Source organism: Oncorhynchus gorbuscha, linkage group LG13 (genome assembly GCF_021184085.1).
Source record: "Oncorhynchus gorbuscha isolate QuinsamMale2020 ecotype Even-year linkage group LG13, OgorEven_v1.0, whole genome shotgun sequence".
In the NCBI taxonomy this organism is placed as follows: Eukaryota; Metazoa; Chordata; class Actinopteri; order Salmoniformes; family Salmonidae; genus Oncorhynchus; species Oncorhynchus gorbuscha.
Window position 1 is genome coordinate 26,339,342 of NC_060185.1, and position 19,372 is coordinate 26,358,713.

Here is a 19,372-nt window from a genome sequence, read left to right on the forward strand (position 1 = left end):
CCATGGCCAGCGAAGAGCACGGATCTCAATCCCATTGAACACGTCTGGGAACTGTTGGATCGGAGGGTGAGGTCTAGGGCCATTCCCCCCAGAAAACTCAGGGAACTTGCAGGTGCCTTGGTGGAAGAGTGGGGTAACATCTCACAGCAATAACTGGCAAATCTGGTGCAGTCCATGAGGAGGAGATGCACTGCAGTACTTAATGCAGCTGGTGGCCACACCAGATGCTGACTGTTACCTTTGATTTTGACCCCCCCTTTGTTCAGGGACACATTATTCATTTATGTTAGTCACATTTCTATGGAACTTGTTCAGTTTATGTCTCAGTTGTTGAATCTTGTTCAGTTTGCTGAAAATTATTAACACAGTTAACAGTGAGAGGACGTTTCTTTTTTTGATGAGTTTAGTTTGATGAGTTTAGCCCTCAGGCCTAAGGCCTTGGTGTGGCTATAGAGAGTAGCCCTCAGGCCTAAGGTGTGGCTATAGAGAGTAGCCCTCAGGCCTAAGGCCTTGGTGTGGCTATAGAGAGTAGCCCTCAGGCCTAAGGCCCTGGTGTGGCTATCTAGAGTAGCCCTCAGGCCTAAGGTGTGGCTATAGAGAGTAGCCCTCAGGCCTAAGGCCTTGGTGTGGCTATAGAGAGTAGCCCTCAGGCCTAAGGCCCTAAGGCCCTGGTGTGGATATGGAGTAGCCCTCAGTCCTAAGGCCTTGGTGTGGCTATAGAGAGTAGCCCTCAGTCCTAAGGCCTTGGTGTGGCTATAGAGAGTAGCCCTCAGTCCTAAGGCCTTGGTGTGGCTATAGAGAGTAGCCCTCAGGCCTAAGGCCCTGGTGTGGATATGGAGTAGCCCTCAGTCCTAAGGCCTTGGTGTGGCTATAGAGAGTAGCCCTCAGTCCTAAGGCCTTGGTGTGGCTATAGAGAGTAGCCCTCAGTCCTAAGGCCTTGGTGTGGCTATAGAGAGTAGCCCTCAGTCCTAAGGCCTTGGTGTGGCTATAGAGAGTAGCCCTCAGGCCTAAGGCCCTGGTGTGGATATGGAGTAGCCCTCAGTCCTAAGGCCTTGGTGTGGCTATAGAGAGTAGCCCTCAGTCCTAAGGCCTTGGTGTGGCTATAGAGAGTAGCCCTCAGGCCTAAGGTATTGGTTGGCTGTAACACTAGTAGTGTTCTGAGAACATTAGCACTATTACTGTAGGCTGTTGCATTCATATATGATAACATAATATACGTTGAACAAAAATATAAATACAACATGTAAAGTGTTTGTCCCATGTTTCATGAGCTGAAATAAAAGATCCCAGAAGTGTTCCATATGCACAAAAAGCTTATTTCTCTCAAATTTTGTGTACACATTTGTTTACATCCCTGTTAGTGAGCATTTCTCATTTGCCAAGATATTCCATCCACCTGACAGATGTGGCACATCAAGGAACTGATAAAACAGATCATTACATTGTGCTGGGGGACAATAAAAAGCCACAATAAAATGTTCAGTTTTGTCACACAACACAATGCCACAGATGTCTCAAGATTTGAGGGAGTGTGCAAATGGCATACTGACTGCAGGAATGTCCGCCAGAGCTGTTTCCAGAGAATGTAATGTTAATTTCTCTACCATTTCTCTACCAACGTTGTTTTTGAGAATTTGGCAGTATGTCCAACTGGCCATCAGCAAGAAGGCGCCGACAGACATGTCAGCTCTGCTTCTAGCTCCTAAGCAACTTTATAGTATTTTTTGTGTGTGTGTGTTATTTCTTACATTATTAGCCCGGAACATTTTTTGTATTATTACATACAGCCGGAAATAACTTTTGGATATCAGAGCGGCGGTAACGCACCAGCATTACGACCAGAAATATGACTTTCCCGATTTAGATTCTTTGTTTGTACCCCACAGGGAAATCAAACTTATCCCAGAGGCTGCTCCAAGTTACCGCCGGCAGAGAAGAGGTGTTTGGAGTGGACTTCTAGTCATCCACCGCTTCCGAGTATATTACTTGCTAAGTTCAGTCCCTGGACGATAAAGTAGACCAGCTCAGGGTGAGGATCTCCTTCAAGAGAGACATCAGGGACTGTAACATACTCTGTTTCACAGAATTATGGCTCTCTCTGGGTATACTGTCCCCGTCCGTACAGCCAGCTGGGTTCTCAGTTCATTGCGCAGACAGGAATAAAGAACTCTCCGGGAAGAAGGAAGGCGGTGGTGAATGCTTCATGATTAACTACTCATGGTGTGATTGTGATAACGTACAGAAACTCAAGTCCGTTTGTCCACCCGACCTAGGATACCTCTCAATCAAATGTTGACCGTAATACCTTCCAAGATAATTTTCTTCAGTTATAGTCACAGCCTTCTCCCCCAAACCAATACCATGACGGCCCTGAAGGAACTACACTGGACTTTATACAAACTGGAAACCACATATCCTGAGGCCGCATTTATTGTAGCTGGTGAAACGCTACCAAAGTTTTATCAACACATTGACTCTAGTACCTGCTTAGGAAAAACACTAGATCACTGCTACTTTCCTTTTTCGAGATACCTACAAGGCCTTTCCCCACCCTCCCTTCGGCAAAGCGTGTGCGAGCCAGGAGGCCTGCAAACCTGACTCAGTTACACCAGCTCTGTCATGAGGAAATTCACCCAACTTATTGTGGGAAGCTTGTGGAAGGCTCCCCAAAACATTTGACCCAAGTTAATCAATTTTAAGGCAATACTTCCAAATACTAATTGAGTGGATGTAAACTTCTGACACTGGTAAATGTGATGAAAGAAATAAAAGCTGAAATAAATCATTCTCTCTCTATTATTCTGACATGTCACATTCTTAAAATGAAGTGGTGATCCTAACTGACCTAAAACAGGGCATTTTTACTAGGATTAAATGTCAGTAATTGTGAAAAACTGAGTTTAAATGTATTTGGCTAATGTGTATGTAAACTTCTGACTTCAACTGTATTTCAATTGACTGATTTCCTCATATGAATTGTAACTCAGTAAAATATTTAAAATTGTTACATTTTTTTATACATTTTATATATACAGTGCACTTCGAATAGTATTCAGACCCCATTACTTTTCCCACATTTTGTTACGTTACAGCCTTATTCAAAAATGTATTAAAAACATTTTTCTACACACAATACCCCATAATTAAGGTTTTAGAAAATGTATTACAAATTTTTAAAAACGTATTCAACTTCAATTGATCATCCTTGAGATGTTTCTACAACTTGATTGGCGTCCACCTGAGGTAAATTAAATTGATTGGACATGATTTGGAAAGGCACACACCTGTCTATATAAGGTCACACAGTTGACAGTGCATGTCAAAGTAAAAACCAAGCCATTAGGTCACAAGAATTGTCCGTAGAGCTCCGAGACAGGATTTTGTCGAGGCACCGATCTGGGAAAGGGTACCAACAAATATCTGCAGCATTAAAGGTCCCCAAGAACACAGTGGCCTCCATCATTCTTAAATGGAAGACGTTTGTAATCACCAAGACTCTTCCTAAAGCTGGCCAAACTGCGCAATCGGGGGAGAAGGGCCCCTTGGTCAGGGAGGTGGTCAAGAACCCAATGGTCACTCTGACAGAGCTCTAGAGTTCCTCTTTGGAGATGGGAGAACCTTCGAGAAGGACAACCAACTCTGCAGCACTCCACCAATCAGGCCTTTGTGGGCATCCGAGTAGTGCAGTGGTCCAGGTTTGGCCGGGGTAGGCCGTCATTGTAAATAAGAATTTCTTCTTAACTGACTTGCCTAGTTAAATAAAGGTTAAATAAAAAACAATTATGATAGAGTGGCCAGACGGAAGCCAATCCTCAGTAAAAGGCACATGACATCTCACTTGAAGTTTGCAAAAAGGCACAAGAAGGACTCTCAGACCATGGGAAACAAGATTCTCTGGTCGGATGAAACCAAGTTTGAACTCTTTGGGTTGAATGCCAAGCGTCCGGCCTGGCACCATCCCTATGGTGAAGCATGGTGGTGACAGCATCACGTTGTGGGGATGTTTTTCAGTGGCAGGGACTGGGAGACTAGTCAGGATCGAGGGAAAGATGAACAGAGCAAAGTACAGAGAAATCCTTGATGAAAACCTGCTCCAGAGCGCTGAAGACCTCCGACTCGGCAGAAGGTTCACCTTCCAACAGGACAATGACCCTAAGCACACAACCAAGACAATGCAGTAATGGCTTCGGGACAAGTCTCTGAATGTCCTTGAGTGGCCCTTGACTTGAACCCAATTGAACATCTCTGGAGAGACCTGAAAATAGCAGTGCAGCAACGCTCCCATCCAATGTGACAGAGCTTGAGAGGATCTGCAGAGAAGAATGGGAGAAACTCCCCAAGTACAGGTGTGCCAAGCTTGTAGCGTCATACCCAAGAAGACTCAAGGCTGTAATTGCTGCCAAAAGTGCCTCACCTAGGTACTGAGTAAAGGGTCTGAATACTTCTGAAATATGAAAAAAATCTAAACTTATTTCTGCTTTGTCATTATGGGGTATTGTGTGTAGATTGATGAGAGAAAAATAACAATTCAATCCATTTTAGAATAAGGCTGTAACAAAACAAAATGTGGAAAAAGTCAAGGGGACTTAATACTTCCGAATAAACTGTAAATACAGTATACTGTATATACATAATGTACATAATATATCAGTTTATTGCTGCTACAGTATGTTGTTTCTTCTAAAACTCTGCCTTGTATGTATGTTCCTAATCGTGTGTTTCACTCTTAGCTCTCGGCACTGCAAAGCCAGCTGGAGTTCCAGGAGACTTCTATGGTGGAGAAGTCTCTGGTCAGCAGGCAGGAGGCCAAGATCCGAGAGATGGAGACCAAGATGGAATTTGAGAAGACGCAGGTCAAACGCTTGGAGGTGAAAGCAGTCAGGGGGGCTGAGGGGCATTGTAGAGGAAGAGTGTTGGTTTTTGCCTGGCAGCCTACCCAGCGTGTGTGTATGGGGGGGTGGAAGGTCATTGCTGACGAATTGCCTAGGGGATGAATGGACAACTGTTTGGGGAGCAAATGAAAACCATTTCCTCAAGACGATTGACTCCTACTACCTCCACCCACCTCTGTTATACCATGCAAGTTTTGTCCCCTCAGTGCTGGGTTCAGCCTCAAATAACCTTCTTCTAGCTCGGACTGTTAGCATATCACAGTTAGTTAGAAAATCTGGTCTGTTCGTCATCGGACTAGCTTATATTCTATTCACTCCACAATATAATTTGTTATTCTGTCAGTTTCAAATTACATTCTGCGACAAACGTTTACGTGAAGGATAAAGGTTACTGTTCGCACACAGCCAGGGAACATTTTTAATCAATTTTCTGCCTTTCTGACAAATGCATCTTTGCTCATTTTGGCAACTTTTAGACTTGTAATTACCAGCAATGTGCAGACAGCCAGACACACTGCTTTAACTCTCTCAGATAATTCCTATCTTTCAATGTTCTGCACTGGCTGGAATAATAGAAAGACTGGCTAAGCATTGTTCAGCTTTGGTAGAGATGCATCCAGAGTTAGAAGGGCTTTAAAGGTCGTATTTAGCCATGTCGTTTTGCTACCCATGGCATTTGAAACCACTATTTAATGAGTAGGCCAAGTTTCTTGCCCTTATTTGGGGAAATATCTCAAGGCAAGGAAGTGTAGGTTTTTCCTCACTTGAATCCCCTTTTAGATATGGAGTATCTCTCATAGCTGCATGCATGATAAGGTCTCTGACCTGTGCCAGATACTGTATAGGCTGTCAGTGCAGTGGTTCTTCTAACACGGTCCCTGTCTGCTGTTGGTCATTCAGAGCCTGGTGGCCCGTCTGAAGGAGAACCTTGAGAAGCTAACAGAGGAGCGGGATCACCGCAGCACCAGCGAGACCCGGGAGAAGGAGCAGAACAAGCGGCTCCAGAGACAGATCAGAGATATCAAGGAGGAGATGGGAGAACTGGCCAAGAAGGAGGGAGAGGCCAGCCGCAAGAAACATGAGCTGGTAAGACCCAAAGTCACAAATGGGCCGAGGGCACTGGGACACTGTACAGACTGCCTTTTTAAAGTGGGGCACTTTGAAGATATTAAATAACGGCTGCAATTCCCATCAACCTTGCATTGTTCTGGAGTATTAGACATTCAGGGAAATGAGACTGACAAAGAGACTTCAGAAATGGTCTGATGTAGGTGTAATGCTGGGACCTTAGCTTAGATTTTCTCACTCTCTTCCAACAGGAAATGGATATTGAAAGCTTGGAGGCAGCCAATCAGAGCCTGCAGGCGGACCTTAAACTAGCCTTCAAGAGGATTGGTGACCTCCAGGCTGCCATCGAAGATGAGATGGAGAGTGATGACAACGAGGACCTCATCAACAGGTATAGTTGTCTATTTAGTGCCCGAACATATTCACTTAATATAATTGCTGAATTTACCTCATGTCCTCTCATGACAGCAAGTGTCAGCAAGAGAGCACGCACTCAGCATATAGAGTAGCTACTGTTACACAGTTAAACTGTAGATAAACTTTGCAGCAGAGGGAGATGGAGAGAGAATGACCCAGTCAGGATGGATGTTCCATTGAAAGAGGCTTTGGATAAAGCGATCAGAGAACTCTCCCCAGACTCCGTCATTTCTTATTCACACACTCTGAAAGATTTATGCCCTGAGAACTGCTGGGCTTAATTTTCGGGCATTTTTTAAATTGAAATATTACTCCTGTATTTGATGAAATAGGCGGCTAGCTAAAGCTACGTCAGTGAAATCGAGTTCTGTCTCCTCACGTTCCTTATTTATTTACTCGCTCTGTGCTCCCTCCAAGCCTGGTTTGTTTATGAGTGCAGTCCCGGGGAGAAGGCCTTTCTTCCCTCTCTTCCTCCCAGAAGTAAATAGCTCTGTGAGTCAGGTTTGAGTATACTGTGTACTCTTCTCCATGCGGTAACAGGATGTGGATCAGGATGATGTGGGGTGCAATAGGCAGCAGTGGTGTAGATCCTTCAACCATTATCCTATTCATCACGTTCTTTTGGTTTACTTGGACTGTACCTACCAACTTCCTGTCTCACTTTTCTTTTGTTTGTTTTGTGTTTGTATTCTTTGTTTCTTTGTGTCTCTGTCTGTCATCCTTCATCATGACCAGTTTACAAGACATGGTGACAAAGTATCAGAAAAGAAGGAATAAAACGTGAGGAACTGGAGCTCATGTCTGACATTGTGTGTTTTAACTGCTGTTTTGTAATAGTCTGTTGCCCTTCATGGGAAAAGATGCAATATCAAGCAGCAAATCTATTGTCAATGTTCAAGCCATCTCATATAAATTCAAGTTTAGGACTTATGACGTAGTTCATATGTCACTGAATAAGGACTGAACTATGGGATACCATTCAACGAACAAGCTCAGTGATACTGCATCGTTATTCCAGGGCTCAGCTATTCCCCCATAACCTAATTTGCTCCACTCTTCACTGCATGACGCCACATGCTGAACTGCATGAATTCCATTGACAACATGCTTTTCTAAACCAAGCATGAAACATCCCCTTCCCCAGAGTGTTTGTGTGGTTATTCATCCAGTAACCCCTTCAACTGAGGGTATCACATAATACCCAACAGTGTAGTAAGCATCCATCGCTGGGTAAATGTGTTGCTGGTTAGTCCTTGTGGTGTCCCACAGGGCTCAGTTCTTGGACCTCCGGGGTTCTGTCGCACACCACTATGCCTTGTTTGAACAGCGTAATGTGCCCAGCGGCCACCCCCTGCTCTCAGGGCCTACTGAATATTTCAGAGCCTTGCTCTGGGGTGGATGTGAGACGTGACTGTCTGCCTCTGATGACGGAAAGACGAAGGGTGTGTTCTTCATCAATCTTTCACACTCACTATATAATGCAGGACCCTCAAATGTCTTACAAAAAGCTATTTGCTAGTCTGGGAAGCAGCTCACACATAGTGTTAACCTCTGGCTCTGGGCCATTTCAGTCCCATGTCAATGTTTCCTTACAGCAGTCAGTGACATTTCTGCTGTTAAACCCTTGTTAAGCAGTATTGTGTAAAGTGCTGCTGTTTGTTAAAGCTTTGTTAAAGGGTTCTGAATGTTAAAGGTAGACTCAGCAAAATGACGTAGATGACGTAGACGGTCATTTTCCGCAACAACAAAGAGCGTTGAAGCGTGAGGTTAAACTTTTCGGCTGTTTTGGTCCTGTGGACAACATGTAGTAAACTCGTGCACATGCACAGACACTGTATGTGCCTGTCTGAGAGCGAAGTCTTGCATCTCACATCTCATTATCTGTGGTGCTGCTCGTGGTAACGTAATTTCGCTACCTTTAATGACGGACTTGTACATTACAGTAGAGCAGGTATTCCCAAACCCCCAGGGGTACGCGCAATGCCGTCGGGGGTCCGCCAAATAAAAATGTGCATTTTATTTCTTTACTTTTTTCCTTTTTTTTTTCCTTCACATTTCAAACCGTCCATTTTTTTTCCAACGGGACAATACATTTGGGGTAGTTTTCTCGCCCGAGTAGCATCGTTTCACTGACAAAAATAAAATGTAAACTATCTTGTGTTCAGCGAAATAACAACACAATGTCAAATACAGGTAGCCTTGTCAAATAGTTAACATCCAATCACATTAACTGTTACTCTCTCGTGGGAATTCCCATAACGGTCCGTATGTCGCCAAACGTTGCTGCTGCTCATGTTGGTATCTGTACTGATGGCACAAAAACCATGACAGGGAGACATAGTGGAGTGGTAACGCATGTGCAAGCAGTTGCTCCTGACGCCACTTGGGTACACTGCAATATCCACTGAGAGGCTCTTGCTGCCAAGGGAATGCCTGGCAGCTTCAAAGGTGTTTTGGACATTACAGTGAAAATTGTTAACTTTGTTAAAGCATGGCCCCTGAACTCGTGTATTTTCTGCAATATACAATGATTTGGGCAGCGACCATGTGACGCTTTTACAACATACAGAAGTGCGCTGGTTATCAAGGAGCAAAGAATTGACACGTTTTTTTTTTATTGTAAGAGACGAGCTTAAAGTCTTCATTACTGACCATAATTTTCACTTCCCTGACCACTTGCATGACGACGTGTTTCTCACACGACTAGCCTATATGGGTGATGTTATTTCCCACCTGAATGATTTGAATCGAGGATTACCCGAACTCTTCGCAACTATATTCAATATTCAATATTCAAAAATTGAGGCTATGATTAAGAAGTTAGAGCTCTTCTCTGTCTGCATTAACAAGGACAACACACAGGTCTTTCCATCATTGTATGATGTTTTGTGAGCAAATGTACTCAAACTCACGGACAATATCAAATGTGATATAGAGAAGCCCCTGAGTGAGTTGGGTGCCCAATTATGCAGGTACTTTCCCCAAACGGATGACGCAAACTGGATTCATGCTTTCATGCCCTGCCTCCAGTCCACTTACCGATATCTGAACAAGAGAGCCTCATCAAAATTGCAAAAAGCGGTTCTGTGGAAATTGAGTTGAATCAGAAGCCACTGCCAGATTTCTGAATTGGGCTGCACTCAGAGTATCCTGCCTTGGAAAATCGTGCTGTTAAGACACTGATGCCCTTTGCAACCACGTACCTATGTAAGAGTGGATTCTCGGCCCTCACTAGCATGACAACTAAATACAGGCACAGACTGTATGTGGAAAATTATTTAAGACTGAGACTCTCTCCAATACAACCCAACATTCCAGAGTTATGTGCATCCTTTCAAGCACACCCTTCTCATTAACCTGTGGTGAATTATTCACAATTTTCGATTAACAAAAAGTTTTATATGTAAGATGGTTAAATAAGGGGCAGAATTAATGTTTATTATTATAATATTATTTGTACCCTGGTCCTATAAGAGCTCTTTGTCACTTCCCACGAGCCGGATTGTAACAAAAACTCACACTCATTCTTATGTTTAATAAATGTATCGTATAGTGTGTGTGGCAGGCTTACAATGATGGCAAATAACAACATTTGAGAGTGTGCTGACCCTGGTGCTAGAGGGGCTATGCAGCTGGAGGTTGAATGTCTGAAGGGGTACGGGACTATAAAAAGTTTAGGAACCACTGCAGTAGAGAATACAGTGTTGGGAAGTTCATGTAAGGTATTAATTGGATGGGAGACCCCAGCTGTTCTTTCCAGGGTTTTTGTTATTGAATCATAATAACCATGTACTTTGTTTTTTAGCACTAGGCAGTAATAGTAATATGGCATTAATAGCTACTGATTTGATACATGTTTTGTTTGGATGGGCACGTTTAGATGGGCACGTTTAGATGGGCACGTTTAGATGGGCACGTTTAGATGGGCACGTTTAGACGGGCACGCACACAATACATAGAAGTAATTGGAGACTATTGATTGACACAGAATTGAGTTATTTCAACATGCTATGCTTTAATTTCTGTTTTCAAATAGATTGGAAATGTAATCCATGTCTGTCGTTGTTTGATCACGAAACAGGCGGCAAGTCATTTTAGACTAAATGAACAACGTCAGGATGAAATCATTTTCCTGTCGCTTTAACAAAACAAACCTGCGTCACAATCTCCCCTTTTTAATCTGGCATTGGAGATCACAGCAATTCTCCCAGCATATGTGTCTTAATAGGTTTTGAACAGATGTGTATGCCTGGCTGGCTGGGTTGAACCCCCATAGGGAGCTGCTGTCTAGGCTGAGCTGCCTAATAAAAGCCCCAATATTCTGGGAATCAACACCCAGGGACACCAAGGAGGAGCAGGGCGGAGGAAGCAGAAGAGGGTCCATAGGAGCTAATGATGAATGTAATAGTGTGTAACAGAGATGTACAACCACTGGAGGCAGATTGTCACAGACAATTAATGTCTCCCTCCACACGCTGTGTTTGTTTGCCTCCCCTGGGCTCTCGGCACGGCTTAACTAATGGTATGGCGGTCAAAGATATAAATTGTGTGTGACACCATGTGTGAAGCGCTCGATTACAAAGGGTCCGTCATCCCGTCGGTTTTGTTTGGCCCCGGACTGGGAAGGGAAGGCCTCTGATCTGAATACATCACCTCCATTTACCCACTTGCTCCTCCTTGGACAAAATGCACAAGGGGAAAGTGATGCACATCCTTCAAGTTGTGGATCGGTCTCCCCCCAAAAAACATTTGAATCTCAACAGGATTGTACTTGTATAAATGAATAAAAAAGATGAGTGCTTAAGGAAATTCTCTCCATGAGGTAATGGAATTATGACTATTTTGTAGAGAGGGTTTCGACATTGATTTTGCATAATGATAGCTAATGTAATTTTGCCCTGGGGAACTCGAACTCAAGCAATGTCATCAAGGTCAAGAGAAAAAAATAGCAGCCTTTTTTTCTTTCTTCAAAGCAACATCAGTGCTCTTAGTATTCCTGGAGCGGCTATCGTTCTTTTAAGCAGTATGTTGCCAGATAAGTGAACGGATAAAAGACAAATCTTAAGAGGCTGGTCTGGTGTTGACTCGCAAAGCCCAACAAACACACAAATCCACGTGTTAGTTTTTTTTTCTCTGAGGAGACGAGAAGAGTAAACAGCTGTGGAATTGTCTGCTCCGGTTAGCTAACATTATCTCCTTTTTCCCAGGGCTCCTTCACCCTTTGTTTACTTCCCTTATTGACAAGGCCTCTGTGCCATAGACAGCCAGCCGCTCACTCACAATAACAATTCTCACTGACGTTCCCCACATTGCAGGCCATGCCTGGCCTATTAGACAAAGTTGATTACAGCCTCCCTCCTGGAGAAATGCTTTTATCTCGACTCCCAACCCTTCCCTTCTTAACACTGCCATCTTAGTGCCTAGTATTTGAAGTTATTCTACAGTTTAAAACAGAGTGGGCTAGTTATGACCAAACCCATAATTAAATAGTTTCTCCAGCGATCAGGGGAGACTCTTGTATCTCTGCCTCATAATGATTTTAATTGTAGCTACTGTATGTGGTTGTGGGCCAGATTATGTGCTGAAAAACTGATTCGCCTAGTTAAATAAAATACAAATAAAGTGTTGAAAATCTATTTTCTTTCTCTATTCCACAGCAAGACAATAGGTTTTTAAAAGCAGATGTGGGTATTTTGACCCCCCACCCCCAGGCCATGTCTCAGTTTTATTATTAAGCTGTAACACCTTAATTTCGCAGCACCACATGAGTGTTGAGCTCTGAAGGCACTTAATGAGTGTCATGCTCTTTTCAACCGTGTCAAATTTCTAACAACCCTCCATTTCTCCTCACGCTTCGCAGTAGGCTGTCGTCGCCGTGATGATAATTTAGAGAGAAAACAGCTCAACAACCGAGCTGTGCACCAAATCATTTTGTCAAGAGCTCAACTGCAATTTTGTGAGACTGTGGAGGGAATAGATAAGTGAGAGCGATGAAAGTGAAAATCTCTCCATTTTGTGCCCACTCTCTTCAGTTTCCACTTCATCCCATTCCTGGTCTCTCTCCTTGTGCTCTGTCTTAACTCGAGTGGCTTTGGATCAGAGTGAATGGAATTTAGCCCTCTTTGGGCGACACACTGTGCCCCATTTCCAACTAACCACAGGGCTAGTGATAACCAGTGTGGGGGGGGGGTGTTTCCTAGGTCTTCTAGGATCTAGTGCATGTGGTTTTCTGCGGCCTTCTCTTCCAAAGTAATAGATGTGATCCTCCTCGGGTTCCTCAGTAACACAATATAGAATCTTTCTCTCCCTGTCGTTTTCTCTCTTCCCTCCATCATTCTCTCCTCAACTTCACTCCATCTCTCTCACCCCTCCCTCCATCTCCTCCTCTTTATACCTTTTTTCTATCACTCTCTTTCAGCTCTTCCCCACCTCACTTTTCTCTACTCTCTTCTCCCACTGACGTTGTGTTTTGTCCCTCCCCTCCACACAGTGAGGGAGACTCATCTGACTCGGAGGTGGAAGACCGTGTGGACGGGGTCAAGTCCTGGCTGTCCAAAAACAAAGGCTCGACCAAGAACCTCTCAGATGACGGCAGCCTCAAGAGCGCCAGGTCAGTATGGCACCCCCTTCCTCCTTCCCCATGGGTCCTATCTTCACCACTGCCAAACACGCACATGCGCACATTCCCCCTGCTTACAAAGCAGACCAAATTGGTTGTAGTATCCAGTCACCCCCTATCAGGATTTTACGTGGTCCAGCCTAGCACTTAGCCTCCAATGCAGATAAAACAATTGGAAGGGAACACTTGGCTAGACATAGGGGGGTGTTATTATTATTATTATTATTATTACTGGTGTTTCCTTTATCCTCTTTGTCTTTTATTGTCACTGCCTTGATGACAGCCGCCTCCCTGGCAGATGTATCGACAAGCCCGGATGCCAGCTGGCATGCATACCTACTCCCCCTCACCTCCTCTCTCCCGTTCTCCCCTCTCCCTGAGATTAATGGATGTATCTGCCAGCTGATAGCTTCGATTGCCCTAGATTTGTCTCCTTACCAGAATATTTAACTGTCCCAACCCCCCCCCCCCCTTCATCCGCTCACAACTTTGAACAACTTTTAAAGAGTTTTTAAATCTCTCTTAACTTTGTGTCTCCACGGTCACCCTCCCTTTCTTCAGAAGAGCTCAGTTCCTTGATCCCAGCTCTGTGTGTTGGTTAAGACGTGCACACACACACACACACACACACACAATTGGGAGCACCCTTGCTGAATCACTCAACATATTTCACCACAATGAGATGCTTGACTAGAATTCTGTGTAACATTTACATACAACAAATTCAAATGCATACCCCCACACTAAACTATTTAAATACCGAGACTTTGATTTTGCATAAAGAAATTGATTAGGACAAGACAGCACATGTTGTTTGAGGGTTTTTCTCCAGTCAGTACATGTCTTGTTTTTGTTGTGTCCATCTTGCGTTGTGAATCCAAACAGGCATTCTCTACCCATTTACATTTACATTTAAGTCCACCGTCATTTGAATCATTGTTCTATCTACTTGTCTTTACTTTCTTCCTACTGATTTCAATCTGTTGCTTATCCAATTCCTGTTTTAAGTATCATTCATCTCTCTCCTTTTAAGTATGTAATTCCATCTATCATTCTTTCTCTTCCTCCTCTTCCACTTCCTCCATGTACATCAATGTTTCTCTGTCCTGCCACTCCTCCCTCTCTCTCTCTATCCTCCTTCCTGCCTCCATCCTCTGTCTAGATTTGCCGTAAATGTAGACGCAGGGGAAGGGAAAGAGTGGAAAGAGGGTAAGGAATGGAAAGAGGGCAAAGAGAAAGCGGTAGATCAGAGCAGGCCGGTGTCTGTGATGAGTTCCCTGAGCTACAGGAAGTGCTCCAACATCAATGACTCCATCGGAGGTAAAGGGACGACAGCTCTCTCTTCAGTTCCCTCAAGGAGTCCCAGGAGTCTATCTCCTCCTTCCGTAAGGCCAAGCCCAAAGGCTCCTTACCACAAGATGATTCGTACTCAGTCAGCTCCAGCTCCTGGAGGAAGTCCCAGACTGGGAACGATGATGACCATGGCTCGGTTATCTCCCAGGCCTACACTGAAGCCACCAGCAGGGCTAGGAAGGGCATGGACAGCCGCTGGGGAGACTTCGACAAAGAGTCCACCGTGTCCTCCATGGCCCCCAGCCGGGCCTCCGTCGCCACCACGTGCCGTGGCCTGAGCCCAGACGACACCATTCCCAGTCCCCTGAGCCGCCGTAGCAGCACCTCTCTCAGTCGCCGTTCTGGGGGCAGGAGCCCTGGCAGTGTGAGCTGTGCTGACTCACGCATATCTGACTTCCGCAGCTGCCGCCTGAGCGAGTTTGATGACATGGAGGACAGGCACAGCGTGGCCCTCACTGAGCGCTCCTCGGCCTACAGCTCCCACTCCTCCACGGGACGCAGCCTGTCCATGCCCCCGCCACGCGCCCGCTCCTCCTACAGAGATGATGACGAGCTCCCTGACACCTCGGACGTCAAGCCGGCCACCGTCGGCCACCGCAACTACCTGGACCCCGACCTGGAGAAGGCCATCAACGAGGTGTTGAACTTCAAACCCATCAAGTTCAAACGCACCAGCCTGGAAGACTCAGAGGCCGAGGCAGGGAGGAAAGAGGATGATACAGAGGATGACAGGAAGGGTGTGCTTAGTGTCAGGGGGAGTGGCGACCGGGAGGTGGACAGCGGGCGCAGCACCAGCAGTCTGAGACGGTCCGCGTCGGCTGTGGACTGTAGGAGGTCCTCGAGCAGCATGAGCAGCCACAGCCGCAGCCATAGCCGCAGCCACAGTCGCAGCCACAGTCGCAGCCACAGCCACAGTCGCAACAGCGGCAAGAAGAGCCAAGGTAAGAAGAAGAAGAAGAAAAGGAGGGGCCACGGCTCCGAGTCAGACAGCTCCAATGATGACCGCCGCAGCAGGAAGGGCAGATCCAAGAAGAAGGACAAGAAGTCCAAAAAGGAGTCTTCTTCCTCATCTTCAGATTCAGAGTCTGACTCAGAGTCTGGCTCCAGTTCAGGTGCCTCCACCGTCTCCTACAAAAGCACCAACAGCGTGAAAAGAGCCCCTGGCCGCCAGGCCTCTAGCCCAGAGGGGGAGAGGGAGGCGGGGACGCCTGCTGAGGGGCAGCCCCCTCCTAACAAGAAGGAGGAGAAGAATAGGAAGAAGAAAGTGGACAACCTGATGATGAAATATCTGTACAGACCGGACAGTGACTGAGGCTGGCAGTAGGTGTTGCCTGGTGTGTACTGTGTCTACTGCATGGTGTGATGATGCCAACCACAGAGAGAGTTTCCTCAGTCAATCCTCTTCTCACATTCAGCAGGACACCCCCCCCCCTCCTTTATAATCTAACCCAGTCACCTTTTGAAAACATCAGCTGTGTTATGAATAATACATCACTTTGACTTATTATTTACTTATTCCTGTTAGGGCTTCAAACTTCACTTGGTTCATCTTAAGACATTTTTGTTTTTTAATTACACTCCATCCCTAAATACTAATTGAAGTAATTGAGGTCCTTAATTCACAGGAGCTCATCCGAAAGCAACTACAATTTACATCTCTTCAATGGCAGTTGTGACATTGCTTTGCACTGCTGTAATTCCGTTATGGTATTTTGGGGGGAAAGATAGAGAGAGAAGGGTATAAGCGTGTTGTGGATGCATTACAATGTTGATTAGCCTAGTAGCAGGGATGTTAGAGCCTAGGAAAAGGCTAAGCTCACGTGGATGTACCCATAGTGCTGCTGGCTAGTTCTCCACCCAAGTGTCAGCCTGATTTATGGCGCCGGAAATAAGAAAATACCAGGTGTCGTCAATTACAACGGCCACCATAGATTTTCCCCCTCCAACCCCCTCAACTCTGGCCGTAATTAGACCCACTGCATCGATTTACACAAGCAGCAAGTACATTTAAGATGCACGATTGACAGTAATTAACCCTAGGTTTGCATAATTGAACTGGGCTTGAATGTTAAATCAGGTTGAAACACGCAGTAGCAGAAGGCAGGTAGAATATCTAAAGACAGAGAGAGGGTACGTCAGAGTTGCTCTACTGACGATTCATACGGAAGATTTGCTCTATTGTTTAGAAGTTCACTGGTATTTTTTTGTTTAAACTGAATGATATTTGATTGTTCTACACTTGTGAGGCCAGGCAGTGCACTGTAGGTGTGCCATTGTTCTGTTTTTGGAGAGGAAGCCACAGTGCATAGCAGATTAATTCAACCCCAAACCAGAACCATACTCCATCACATGCTCTCTGTGGAATAAGTGTACTTTTTTGTGTCTAATAATGTAGTTTTATAACTAGAGCTATGGTAGTATGCATCCGTCCATGTGTTTGTGCACATTTAGTGTAACATTACATAAAAGATAAGAACATTTGATCAATGTTTGGTAATGATCATGCTCCACTGTGTAACTATCCTCAGGGCCTGTCATTGATTCTTTCTCTCCCTCCAGTCCTCCTAGCCGAAGACGGTTCTGCTTTGACAAATCTGACGAAGAAGAGGAAGGAAAAAAAGAAGGTGGTGTGTCCCGAGGGTCCTACCGCTCCAGAAACACACAGGGCAGCTACCTGAACAACAGTGACAGCGAAGACAAGCCCTCTGAGACAACATAGTTCACACACCAGCCAACAAACCCTGCATGTTGAGAGGGCCCCTGTGGTGCTGTCATCACACACAACCACTCTACTGTTCTTCTAACTCTGCAACATGGCAATGATACTATACACTATCATTATTATTCTACTGTTACAAAGCAGCTTGCATTGCTACGGTCTAGAGAAGTACGTCAGTGTACAGTACACAACACTAATGGTTTCTCTCACTCTCCACTGGGCCAACCATCTCTTAGTGTATTTCACCAGTCACGTGTGACAATGTCTCCATCTTAGATCTGGCCCCTCCAGTTGAACTGCACCTCCATGAATAATGTCTTGTCTCTCCTGTCTCTGCTGGCTGCATGAGGACAGCTGCTGCTTGGCTGGTGCCATCGTCTCCTACTCCCTAGACTCTGTCATCGTCATCATGGTTGTAACTGAGCCAAAGAACTAGCTATGTTCCCAGCTATGTTCCCGTGTGGTTTATCACTGCATCAGGGGAAAAAGAATCTAACAAAAAAAGACAGAGGAAATAAGTACCAAAAAAGCCTTTGTTGCAAGTAGGTGTGTACACTGTGTTATTGCTTATCAAGTATATGTGTACACTGTGTTATTGCTTATCAAGTATATGTGTACACTGTGTTATTGCTTATCAAGTATATGTGTACACTGTGTTATTGCTTATCAAGTAGATGTGTACACTGTGTTATTGCTTATCAAGTAGATGTGTACACTGTGTTATTGCTTACCAAGTAGATGTGTACACTGTGTTATTGCTTATCAAGTATATGTGTACACTGTGTTATTGCTTATCTGAGTCCTGGTAAAAAGACCAGAGTTTATTTTTGGGAGAAGTGCCGCTGATATACAGTACATAGGGTCCTCTACAGCTGTGCTTAGATTCTGGCTGCAGCGCCGCGCCACCCCCCTGAAAGAAGACGCTTTCATCGGCTCATCTGCTTGTTTTGTATTGCTTGTTTTAGCAGGAGAATAATGTTCCTAACAGGAAGACAACAGAAGAGAGCTGCAGCACCAAACTGCTTTGTGATGCAAGTTTAGCCCTTCTCTTCTTTTTTCCATCTTTTTGTTTTGATGTTTGAAAGAAGATCATTTGTTTTCGAGAGTCCTGCCATCAAGAAAATGAATTTCCAGGAGGTTGGAGCGTAGCATACCCCATGAAATGCCTTGCCTTTTATTTCAACTTGAATTGAACTAAGTACTTTGCAGAAATGCTTTTGGGGTGAGAGTCTTTGGCTCAGCTGTTTTTCTTTCTTCTCTCTGTCGTTGTGGTTGTTGTTGTTCTCGTGCTTTTCACTCATTTTCTCTCCATTTGATGTTTGCTTTCCAAAGGGAACGATATTGAACACCATGCTTTATGGTGGTTTGCCTTTAGTTTATATATACTTCAACACCCACATGTTTTCTTTTTCTGATAAACCATACTGGATTACACATGGTGAGGATTTGGGTTCCTCAACACGCATGTTCACTGTGTTGCATCACCACTCTGTAAACTGGATATAATGCATTCAAATCCTTGTCAGTGTCTCTGAAGCCTATTTGTCATGTAGGATTCATCAGTATTCTGTCCTGAACCAATGCTACTGTTCATAACAGAGGAGCAGTTTAACCAGGAAGATATTAAAGACCCATGCTTTTACGGTTGCTTGGTGTTACATTGAACCCTTCGGCTATCTCTTTAGTATTTATGAATTAGCATTAATGAATTGAGCAGGCCTGCCAACGTGTGTATTATCCACCTGTACATGGCAAGTGGGGCTGAAAGGATTTTGTTGATACTCTGCGTGAAGGGAGAAGTTTGGTGCGTTTGTATTATACATGCTTTTTAAAGACACACTTTTCACCTTTTTCCTCAATGCCAGGGTTTCCCCAACTCGGTCTTGGGGCCTGCAGGGTGCACGTTTTGGTTTTTGCCCTAGCGCTACACAGCTGATTCAAATAATCAAAGTTTGATGATGAGTTGGTTATTTGAATCAGCTGTGTAGTGCTAGGGGGGAAACTAAAGCGTGCACCCAGTGGGGGAGGGGGGGTGGGGTGGGGGGGCTCAGGACCAGGTTGGGGGAACCCTGCTCTATGCAGTCAACATGAGTTTTAAAATAAATTGTAAACTGTTTTATGATCTTGTTTTATGATACTCTTAAACCATGTAAACACCAGGCAAAACAAAGAAATGAGCCAACATAACATTGCTGACTGTACACATTAATATTTATATAAATATCTGTACTGATTCATGCTAGCTTTCAAAATAGTATATTTTTATTTTCGTTATTGAACAAAATGACCACTTATTATGAGTAA

At 44.6% G+C, this 19,372-nt stretch overlaps 1 protein-coding gene across 10 annotated transcripts in view; it reads left to right on the top strand.

Annotated features, from left to right (window-relative positions):
- LOC123992636 (unconventional myosin-XVIIIa-like) overlaps nt 1–19,054 on the top strand; it is a 155,443-nt gene extending 136,389 nt beyond the window's left edge. For 6 of the 10 annotated variants that reach the window (XM_046293949.1, XM_046293950.1, XM_046293952.1 and 3 more), the window contains 6 exons: nt 4,731–4,868; nt 5,793–5,978; nt 6,212–6,351; nt 7,113–7,157; nt 12,868–12,987; nt 14,159–14,772. In XM_046293949.1, coding sequence (XP_046149905.1) covers nt 4,731–4,868; nt 5,793–5,978; nt 6,212–6,351; nt 7,113–7,157; nt 12,868–12,987; nt 14,159–14,627 — 1,098 coding nt within the window. In that variant the 3' untranslated portion in view covers nt 14,628–14,772. Of the gene's footprint in view, nt 1–4,730; nt 4,869–5,792; nt 5,979–6,211; nt 6,352–7,112; nt 7,158–12,867; nt 12,988–14,158; nt 14,773–16,908 lie in introns of those variants that run through there. The other 4 variants (XM_046293951.1, XM_046293945.1, XM_046293947.1 and 1 more) reach the window with 3 other exon arrangements.
- The last annotated feature ends 318 nt before the right edge of the window (nt 19,055–19,372 follow it).